General features: G+C 28.8%; 1 protein-coding gene across 1 annotated transcript in view; it reads right to left on the bottom strand.

The window, feature by feature from the left end:
• Positions 1 to 49: 49 nt before the first annotated feature.
• Positions 50 to 12,340, bottom strand: part of LOC142321251 (uncharacterized) — a 25,669-nt gene continuing 13,378 nt past the window's right edge. Inside the window, exons 2-3 of the mRNA XM_075359250.1 lie at positions 4,930 to 5,184; positions 50 to 463 (exon numbers count right to left, since the gene is read on the bottom strand). Coding sequence (XP_075215365.1) covers positions 257 to 463; positions 4,930 to 5,184 — 462 coding nt within the window. The 3' untranslated portion in view covers positions 50 to 256. The remainder of the gene's footprint in view (positions 464 to 4,929; positions 5,185 to 12,340) is intronic.

Raw genomic sequence — 12,340 nt, 5'->3', positions numbered from 1 at the left:
TTTTTTTTTTAATACTTATCAAATTTTTAAAAAGTAAGCAGTACTTTTGTCTTTTATTACTTTCCAATACAATAATCAAGTGCAGTATATATTAAAATGCAAATAAACTTTTCAAATATTCTACCATATTCAGAAAAATACTTTTGTATTTTATAATTTAAATTAAATAATAAATAGTCAATTACTTAATTATTGGCTTTGTTTTCTTTATACAAATAAAAAAAAATCTGACTTCCTGATATAAAACCTTCTTATATCAATAAGTGAAGGATTCTGCTGGTGTTGTAGAATCATATATTTCTTCAGTATTTGAAGTAGAATCATAGTATACTGTATTTGTAGTAGAATCATATATTGTTGTGTCCAATTCTGTAGTTGTAGTTGAGAGAATTGCTGTGGTGGTTTCTGGTATTTGAGCATGATTTGCTTTTGTTCTGGAGCGTTTTGATTTCTTTTTTGATGACTGTAAAATAAATTTGATTAACATGCATCATAACTGACACTATATGAATTGACTGAAAAAATACTTCAACTATTAGAGCATCATAACTGGTAAATATTATTCTTAGTTGTTGCAATGTTCCATAAAACATGCTAATAAAACACAAAGACAATTAGAAAAACAGATTAATGAAATAGTTACAGATCTTTGCGATATTATAGAATAAGTATGAACTAGGATTTGATGTTAGAAAATTAATAATTTTATTTTATTTTACATAATTAATATTCATAGCTGACAATTAACAAATACTATAATGATCAAGTACTATTATAAAAAAGTTTCCTTTGGAATTTTTATATGTAAATTCAAAAACAAAATGTCTGAACTTACTGTAGAATTTTACTTTATTATTTAAACATTTCTTATACTACATAAAATTATCAGCTGGTTATCTTTGAAAATTTTCATGTAGGTTAACTACAAGACTTCACTCTACTTTTTATGATGCATTTTATTAATGTTTATTTTATGGTTAACAAGAAATATCTTAAACAGTGTCTCCTTTTACTTATTGTTACTATTAACTGTAGTAAAATAATTAACAGTTGGGAATTGTTATTTCATAAATAGTCTCAAAATATAACAAGTTATGCAAGCAATTTTTCAAAGTGATATGAAATATATTTTGACCATTACAATGTTTATTTGCTTTCCATGCGTGTAAAGCTTAATTATTGGTGCATTAAGTAAAAGTAACAATTATTCAAGGGTTATTCAAATATAAACCATAATTTTGCCGGGTAGACTGAGGAAGAGCAGTGAATGTGATGGGGCACTGCAGGTAATTAGTTGGATATATATGGAGGGGAGCAACTAGCCAGCCCCACATCCACAAGTCAATGAAGGTGACCATCATCCATTGTGCAATGAATTATAGACCGATTTCTCACCGACAATGATGTCCAATTTTCTGAAATTTTGACTCAACTCCAGGCACAGTTCGAAGATGCTACCCTGTCAAAGACTCAAGTGTTAGATTGGGCCAAATATGGTGGAGAGAATAAGTGGAAGGAGATACTGATCAAGGCCAAAAAACACCTGTCAGCTAGAAAAGTTCTGGCAGCTGTGTTTTGGGACTCAAAAGATGTGCTGTTGTTTAATTTCCTGTACAAAAACAAACAGCAAATGTGCCGTACTACTGCCAGTTGTTGAATGACATCAGGGCTAGACATTGCAACAAATGATGATGGCAACTGATTCACAATTTGCAATGCCTTCCTTCACCACAACAATGCATGGCTGCATACAGCAGTTCAGAACTCACTAAAATTCTATTGGTACCTCTTGAAACACCCACCATACAGATTTGTCCATATGTGTCACCATGTGATTTACACATGTTTGGTTTGCTGAACGAAGCTTTAAGAGGGGAAAAATTCAGAAGACGATGCCATAGTGGAGCATTATATGAGCAATTGGTTGGTAGCCATCTTGTCTTTTTGATAAGGGGATCAGGGAGCTACTTGTCCAGTGGAGAAAATGTATTTCTGATGAAGGTAACTATGTAAAATAATAAGGTGATTTATTTGTACTTTTACCCAATAGCAATAAAACTATGTAAACAGATTCCGGTTTATACTTGAATGACCCTCCTACATAAATATACAATCTCCATTCGAATTATACATCAATTTGTTTTTGATAACACCAAATTAAGAACATTTGTATTTTCAGTAAATATATAATTCAGTATAAGAGAATACAAAGAAGGGGTTAACTATAGAAGGCTACCTACTCATGGCTCCAGACTCCCTACTAAAAGAATTTAACATCTTTTTAAGGAGCACAAGTATTAAAAATGTGCAATTTATCTTTCTTAAAAAAATATAAAATTTCTAAAAGATGGTCAGAAGCACTTTTGATATTATTGAAAGGTTCATGTATCAGTTGATAAGGCATGAACAATAAATACTTATTTTGGTATTTGCTATCCTTAGACTGAAAGCAACAATAAATAATAACTACTTTCCAAGAAGATTTTTTATTTTTTTATTAGCACAATAGATGTGCTTTTATGATTAAAAATTCTGAAAGTGGAATAATTCCCAATCTGACCTCCTGGCATTCATAGTGTCATCCAAAGACAATAGTCATGACATTATTTGCAATGGATTGTGGAATAATAGAAAACTATATGAGAGTAATTGGCAGAATATTTTTAAAATAAGGAATGACTGTATAAGGTGATATGTTGCAAATATTAATGTGGTAAGACAGAAAGAGGAGTACAATTTTAGATCAGCAGGTTATAGGATATTTGGATGTTTTAGATATATGATTCTTTTTGGTGAAATTACACAAAATTTCTTAAGATGAACTACACCAAATTTAGAAAATAGAGAAATATATTAAAAAATAATACAAATATATATATATATATATATATTTTTTTTTTGTAAAAAATTAACACAAACTGTTTCATAGGCGTAGGTAAAAGTAAGAGAATTAATAAATTTGAGTTACATAATTCAACATCATGGTTGAAATCATTAGGAAAAAACATCAGGAAAAAGAGGCTGACAAGTTCAACAAGTAAGTTACAGGACAAGGTTTTTGAGCAGTATTGGTACAGTTCTTTGTACCAGTTCCAATATACACAATTTAAAAAAAAAAATAGAAACCTATTAATATTTGATTTACCCTCATATTTATAAATTAGGTGTATTTTGTCTCTCATGTCAATGTACTCAACATGCGTAGTATTGGACGTTGGAAAACCCTTACTCTGTGGAAGAGCAGTTACTCTAGTGTTTAGTGTTTAGAAAGATAGATAGTTAGAGAAATATTTTATTTATAGTACCATCCACTTGTAAGACTACATTAATGTTCTACTGTTAATGCTCATCTGTGCTCAACATGCTGAAGAGGAAAGAGAGCTTCATCTTTTAGAAAATCAGGTTGACATGCCATAATTTTTAGTTCTCTGTAATAAGTGCATGTAATCTTCTGTCACAAATGAGTGGTTAAAGTAATCTTTGTAGCTACCAGATTTTCTTGACCTTATACAAGCAACTATTATTTTTGGTTACACTTAAATTGCTCAGTGGGTAGAACAAGGTCAGCCATGCAGCCACTACCATCAATGTGACTATTGGGTGTATCAAAATAAGTTTAGACAGGCACATCTCAGAGTTGATAAGCAGCAGACCACTTTCTGTGCTCTACCATATTCACTACTTTCAATATATTCTCTGATGAGTATTTTTGTATTTACACTTAAACAATTTGTATTCTCCGTATTCCCAATCTATTTCAATGTGGTGATTGACAAACATTGTTTACATCATTAAGAAGGGCTTTTATTTTATATCTTTGCAGTACTTTTGTTTTCAAGCTACATCCTGTTGGTTAAAAATATATATAGTCAGTGCAATTTAATTTTCATAACCTGCTGTGTTTGTTTGATAAGATTTTTAATCACAAACAATATAAAATAGAACACATAGAACAGTATTAAAATTAATAAAAAGCTAAGTTCAGTTTTATAGATTATAGAAATAATGAAATATATGTGTAGCCAAGGATTTACCTAATGCAATTTAATGAAGAAGTCCTATAAGTTCAGTTTTATTTACTTGATCATTTATATACAATACTACAAAAAATCACATTTTTGTTTAATTTATGCTGATATTACATCTCATTGATATTGTTCAAATTAAGTAAATAAATTAAGTAGCACTAATTCAGGATATCTCTCTTATGGGTGACTACTATATGTACAATTAATAGTGAATAATTGTACAAATATTTTTATTACATCTCTTGATTTTGTTACATGGAGACAATTGAAGAACATGGTGAATTCAAGAATATATGTGATCTAGATTATGTCAAGAGAGGATAATTACATATACAGTAACCACTATACCCAACAAGCTTACAAGTATGTGGAAGTAATTGAATATCACTGGATATTTCTGTTGGGCTACAAATAAAACAAAAATCATAATCTAGAGACTTACAAAAAATTATAATTTAATTTTGTGTAATACATTAATATGTTCAACTGTTAATGTTCATCAGTGCTCAACTGATAAGCATTGTACCTAATATTTAAACATTTATTCATAATAACTAAATAGTTCATAATATTCATAAATAGTGATACACTATTACATCATTAGTAAAGTTTCATCTCAAATATGGGAGTTATTTTGGCAAACAACCTGCAATAAGTCAAGTTATTAGATCGTACATTACTTATAAATGAGCAATAAACTGTATGATCAGTGTACTCAGTCATGCAATGTACACAAAAAGATAAGGGAGAACTAGTCTCATGGCGGGCTAACTGTTGCTGATCTGCATAAATCAATACTACTCTCTATCCATGCTTTGTGATTGTATGATGACTAGTTGAGCAAAATGTATGCTAGTCAAATTAAGATTAATAAAATATTTCTTATTGGATACAAACTCACTTTTGTAAGTAGATCAGGATCTAATGCTGATGGTCCATCAACTGAGTATCCTTGTCCAAGTTTTTCAATGAGAAATCTTCCTCTTGGACCATGCTTAGCCTCATACTTTTTCCTGTAACGAAGTCCATCTTCAGGCTGGAAGCTAATATGTTGAACATCATCTGATCCGATGCCAAATAAAAAGCTGTATGCTGTCAGACCTTCACCAGCTATTGTTTTTTGTACATTTATGAGTTCAATTATTAGTAAACTTACCTAAAAATAAATATAAACATTAGATCACAAGTAACAGACTGAAAACATTACATTACAAAATTAGTTTATTTTAAAATAATAAAATTTGTTTATTTAAAATAATAATTTATTTTAAAATAATAATATTAAAATTAAAATTAGTTTATTTTAAAATAACATCATAGTGAACAGATAACTATGATGTTTATTAATCTAAATAGAATATGGAACATATTTTCTACAATTTGTGAAAATAAACGGTGGATAAAGAAAAATTTCTAACAAGCTACGAATAATGAGTATAACTATACTGGTCACTTACAATAATATATTCTGAGGGGATGAATTCTTATTAACATATTTTTCAGTGAATGAATTGTAAATTTTTATTCTTAAATATTTTGTTACATTCATACATATTTTGATTTTACTCAGTTTCCACTTAAAAAAAATCCTTAACAATACTAATTACTTTAATAGAAGCATTCAACAGCTGGACTGGTTAGGAATCTGAGTGTGTTGTCAAGAAATAAAAAGTATGCAAGTAGCTTAAAATTATGTAAATGGCTACTAAAGCACAGTATTCAAATACATTTTAGAGTATTGTATACTTTAATTTAACTTCTCAGTTATCCTATACTGTTCAATAACTATGCAGTGGTATTCAATTGAGATGTTATTGAATAACATATTGTAGGATGAATGATAGTAGAACATTAATTAACCACATACTACGAATCAGTCCACTAGATTTCAGTTCATAGTTCTTGAACACTACAATTTATATATGCATTCATGAAAGACCTGGGTGGGGGAAGCAGTCAAAATTGCAGTTTTAATAGTCAAAACTACAAAGCAAGTGCATTTTCAGATACCATCTGTCTTTTATTTGATCAGCTTATGTCAGTGTAAATACCAGGTTTAGTGGAACTAGGTCTTACAAGAATAATATAGAATTTTGTCATAATATTAACATATTATTAAGCTTGTTATGCAAATATTTGAGTCTTTTTTTGTGCTTATATTGTAATGAGTAATAAATCAATACTTAATTCATTATTACTTTGTAATAAATTATATTCTCGTTAGTATTTTCATTTTAACTGTTTTATATAGGGTTTCTATTTTTTCTCCCAGTTTTATTTATAAATTTAATATTAAGATCGCACTAAAAGTAAATTCAAAACTGAACTCTAAAAAGTTAAACAGTCAAAATTGCAAAGTAAAACATAATATTCATACATTTATAAAGAAGAAGCAGATAGTAATACTCCAAGCAGTAAATCAAGTAAAGTCCAAGAACATGTAGCTACTGGTATTTCAGAAAGCTCTGTAAAAGAAATTGTTAAAGAAGGGAGACATTCTACAGACCTAAACTATGTATCAGATACAGACAAGTCAGTTAGCAATCTAGGAAGAAAACATCACATCATAAAACCAATCACATAAATAGATAATTTTAATAAAAGTGTCATTCATAGAAAGGTACACTTTTTACATTCAACAGAAATTATCCCAGTAAAGAAATTAATAGTAAAAATGAAATAAGAGATATAGGTCTGAGGTAATGAAACGAGTCTAATAGTAGTTCTTAAAGAAATCGTATTTTTGTGTATCAGAACTAATGATAACACTGCTGTTTTAACTGAACACATGATGTGAGAAAAAAATAACTCAATAATTTAGTAAAAATTAAAGAATGTAAATGTTGTGTTCCAGGATGAATATTACGTCCGTAGAGCACGCGCTTCCGTATATCTGGCTCGAGAAGGGCACTTAGGTGAGTATGTAGCACTTATAAGCAAAGTAGGTAAAGTCAAAGGGTTGTAATTGTTCACGCGCCAGCGTGAACAATTACGCTGGCGCGTGAACAATTACACGATTTCACAATTATCACTGCCAAGTGAGAATGGATTTTTGCAAAATACATATTTTAATTGTTTCTTCAAACCTAACGTCCAGAGGTCATTAATGCAGATAATTACGCTAAACTGATAAAAAAAAATTTCTTCGAATTGACAAAAAAAAATTGCAACAGCGTACTCATAATTGACGTCGCCGCATATGATAATGTTCAGGCAGAAAAGGGCTAATTCTACTTTGAAAAAAAAATTCTATGAAAAAATTACGCAAGATTGGTAACTTTTCGGAATTAAATGTTAAAATCACATTTATATGAATTTATTAAACTGTATATAGGTTATTTAATGTTAGTAATCAATGAAATACTTGAAAGTGAAGGCCACTCAGTTCGTTCGCTTAACCTCTGTAGCTAAATCCAATAGAATTAATTTGGTCCGAAATTGCAGGGGATGAAGCGGAAAAAAATCGTTATGTTATTTATAATTAGGGTAGCTAGGCGTTCCGATTAATCGGGATTGTCATCGGTTCTAAGCCTCGTGTTCCAAACGTCTCAGTTTCACAATTTTGCAACTAAGGATACTTTTTAAGCATTTTCGTCCATCTTACACACAGTTTCCTTAGTTATATAATGATAGTTCATGTTTGTCATATGGTTTAACTACATTCACTTTTACTGTTTTCCAAAATTTTTAATTAAAATAAAAATCTTTTTTCTAATTTGCATACAGGAAATAGCCCACACACAAGTTTTCACTTAGGTGGGCATTGCAACTTTTCTTGTTCTTGTTTGTATTTTAGTATTAGTGTTTTAGACTGTACAAGACTACACTTCATTTACACTCATACATATCATCCTCATTCATCCTCTGAAGTAATACCTGAACAATATTTTGTTTTTGTTTACGTTAACTAATCTATAAATAGGAATATTAAGAGTTATAATTAAAATAAATAAATAAATCAAATCAATATAAGGAAAATACACAGTCTTCTTGAAGATCAAACAGATTGTTTTATTATTATTATTATTGCAGAAAATGGTAGTACTACCTACAAGTGAAGATGAGACATCAAAAATTGTAAATAGTGCAGGAGATAGCTTAAATGAACTTAACTTGAAGAAATAACGGACTAAATAATTTTTGTTTTGTATTTTTAAAGTTCAATGACAATGTAGTAATTAACTACTTATTGTAAGCCTAAGATAATTCATGTATTAAATAAGGAGTACATAACATAAAAAAAACATTTTCTGTTAATAAACACACCGATTATATGAGTGTGAAAATCAAAGTAGTTTTAATAAAGGATTACATAAATCTATTTTTAAGCAAATCTACTAAATGAATAGAGGCTGACAGAGGGAGAGAGAGAGAGAGAGAACATTATAGAGACAAATTTAACGCTAAGTGCATGATCTCAGACTTTAATGGTAGTAAATTTTACATTTCTTTGTGCATCATGGAGCCCAACAATGAATGATAGGCTTATAGCTGAGAATAATTATTTGTTCTGGTGGTGGTTACCCTTTTTTTTCCTGTTTAGACTCTGAGAATTACCATTCAGGTATTACTTCAGAGGATGATATGTATGAGTGTAAATGAAGTGTAGTCTTGTACAGTCTCAGTTCGACCATTCCTGAGATGTGTTAACCACACATCTCATACCTTTAGATAATTCTTCAGAATTCTTCAACATTCCTGAGATGTGTTAACCATACATCTCATACCGTTTAGATAATTCTTCAGAGGATGAATGAGGATGATATGTATGAGTGTAAATGAAGTGTAAGTCTTGTACATTCTCAGTTCGACCATTCCTGAGATGTGTGGTTAATTGAAACTCAACCACCAAAGAACACCGTTATCCACGATCTAGTATTTAAATCCATATAAAAATAACTGTCTTTTCTAAGACTTGAACGCTGGAACTTTCAACTTCCAAATCAGCTATGTTGGGAAGACGCATTCACTACTAGAGCAACCAGGTGGGTTTGATAGTTGTTATCCAGTTAAATTTAAATCATTAATCATGAAATATTCGACCTGTACTTAATTTTATTTTTTACTTACTGGCTCCTGATATATTTTGCAGATAAAGAATTTTAAAATTACTACTTTGGTCAAAATCATTAGCGTTTTGATAAACTACTTTTTTTAAAAAAAGTCATGGTGAAATAAATATACTGCTATTAATTATCTTGGAAATAATTTTTTTTTTACTTCCTTGTATGAAGTAAAGGAAGTTTGTGGTGCAAAAATTTCGGTTTTCAGATTTCAACAGAAATATCCATTTTAACCATCCCTGAATCCATTTTAACTAGATTCGGCATGAAGTCTTTACATACATACTTATGTACTTTGCATAACTCACAAACGACTAGCCGTAGGATGTTGAAATTTTTGATTTAGGACTGTTGCAACATCTAGTTGTGCACCTCCCTTATTGAATGCAATTGATTGAACCAAAAGTGTCTAAAAAAGCCTATAATAAAAAAAAATTGGATTTTGGACTTTTTCTTAACTACATAAAGCTCTCATTGAGAGCTTTTCAACGATATATACTTATTTTCATTGGTTCCAGAGTTATAGCCAAATGAAATTTTAATTAAAAAAATATTTGGATCTTAGAAGGGGAAGGCACATCGGTTCGAATCAGATTTCATCTCCTTTTTTTTTTTATTTAAATATATTGATTTATTAATAATTAATAACCTCTTATTGTAAAAAAAGAAAACAATAAATAATAATTCAAAAATAATAAAAAAAAATATATGAAAAAATATCAAGTTATTAATGAAATAAAATTTTATGTACTTCTCATTTAAAAAAAATGTGTGTATGTAATTTAATAGGCAGACAAGGAAGTTATGTAGTACCCACATCCAATTTTTTTAGATATTTCTTCATGTTATCTTTCATTTATTTTCCTGTATGATTATTTCTTTTTCATATTTGTTATTCACCAAATAATCCAATAATAAAAACTGAATATATTACATAGTTAGGTTGAAATTAACATTTGTAACCAGTATATAGGAGTTCATTAAACAGAATAGTTTAATTATTATTAACTTATTATTTATATGACACACCAGACATCTGAAACTTCTGTTTCAGATTTCTGGTGGGAAATCTGAAACAAAAGCAACTCACAAAGATACGAATAATACTGATCTAGTAATAAAGAGACTTTATTCTATCCTAATATTTCATGTAAGATTGTTGGATTAATAATTGTGTAAATATTTGATATTAATAAAAACTAATATTCAACAATCATGTAACTGTCCACTTTATTAAAGAATTGGAGGATTGTATCTCACTTTCAAATTAAATAAGTTTGAATAAATTGCAGCAAAAAAGTGTGCACATAATTTAATAGGCATACAAGGAAGTAGTCATGTATTGTCCAAATCGGATTTTTTCCTATTAAGATGCCATGTTTTCTTTCTATATAATGCTCAATTTGTCAATTGATTAATTCATTGATTTTAACAAGACAGGGATGTGATAAACTGATTTACATTCACTTGTGTATTTACATTCAGTATAATTACTATTATTATAACTGGCAAAGTTCAAGAATTTACTCATTCATTTATTGTGTAGTTAAACGCTTTACTGTATTTAAAAAAAAACTATAACTATAACTATATTTTAAAACTAAGTTTTCATATTTATTTTTTGTTTATTAATTTTTGTTGAATAACAAAATTTTTTCTTAAACTTATTTTATTTCTTTACTTTTTTGAAATCCACCTAGAGGGCTGTAAAATTATTTAATGGTAAATTGTAATTCTTGTTAAACTGCCCTATGGTTTAGTCTTACTAAGCTAACAAAAGAATAGTACTTTTTCTTCCTCATAATATAGTAACCATCTCAGTCACTTGACTGATTCAATGCATATAATTTGTATTACATTCTTTATGTATAATATTATAAAATGATAATTTTAGAAATACAGGATTCTATTAATTATATAAAATCTAATACTAAAATAAATTCAAATGTGTATTATAAATTTATGTATGCAGCTTACCAAGTAAAGTAGTTTCATTGTATATAATAAAAATCAATGTTCTGATCCAGAAAGATTGCTATGTCTTGTAAGAGTACAAAATAAAATATGCTTGTTGATAATGGAACTGAATTATTTGAAACTAAAAAGACAAAGAAAAAATTAATCTGAGAAACAACAAGGAGGGGCTTGTGGTTGAAAAGTGTGCAAGAGATTGAGAGGAAGGGTAGGGAAGGAGACCAGTCAGTACATCTAATAATAATGTTCTAGGTATAGATGGTGTTACAGCTACTTTCTATCTTGGAGCATCTACTTTCCATTTCATTTTAAGAAAGAAAGTTTATTTCTTTCACCTACGTATTAACTGCTGTAATGACAATGAAATGTTTTAACATAATAAACGTTAAAAAGAGTTATACTGGTAAATAAAAAATTAAATACAAATCTTCAATTTATTTTTTTAATAGTTTTGTCTTTATTTTCTTTGTTCTCCATGAACTTTCTTTACCATCATACATGAATTTTTAAAACATTTTTTATCCTTAATAAATAATTTGGTGTTGGTAATAATTAACCAACACCAAAACAGAAAAGTAAAATAATTTTTTATAAATATATTATTTAACATAGTAATGCTTTCAACACTACTGTCATCTTCAACTGATTGCAGTAATTTTATTAAGATAATAATCTAAGCACACACTTTTTCCATAATAATGTGTAACATATTTTTATGTGTTATTTTAAAGTTTTACAGCTCATTATGAAGATAGTCTAAAGAAAGTTTTACCTAGTTATTCAATCTTAGTGATCAGTCTTACAGGCTAAAAACACAAATATGTTTATTTTAAATTAATGACCATGTTGATGTTAGTCAATTAATTAATTAGTTGGGTTTATCTGAGCCAACATTCAGGGAACATTAATCATTCATCAGTGCACTACATACTTAAGTAGTATAATTTTTATTTAGAAAACCCATCTATTATCATTAACCGATAATGAAAAGTGAGTCTTAATTCACTTAAGGATAAGGAAAGTGAACCTTGATTAGTACACCATATCCTTCTCCCAGTTCTCTCTACTACTGTGAAACTTTGTGAATTAGATATTTTAGTTCTGATAAAGTTTAAATCTGCTTTTCAGGTAGCAAGTTAATTGCAAGGTATCCTGGTAAACTAAACCCCTAACAATTCAGTAGTTATGGTCCATCCAGAATGTCTTGAGAAAAACATAAAGGAATAAAAATTGTGGGAAATAAGTAAAACATTTCATCTGAAGATGATAAACTTC

This window comes from Lycorma delicatula, chromosome 3 (genome assembly GCF_047948215.1).
Source record: "Lycorma delicatula isolate Av1 chromosome 3, ASM4794821v1, whole genome shotgun sequence".
NCBI classification, from domain to species: Eukaryota; Metazoa; Arthropoda; class Insecta; order Hemiptera; family Fulgoridae; genus Lycorma; species Lycorma delicatula.
The sequence above is the reverse complement of the archived record's forward strand: the minus strand, read 5'-3'. Positions and strand labels throughout refer to the sequence as shown.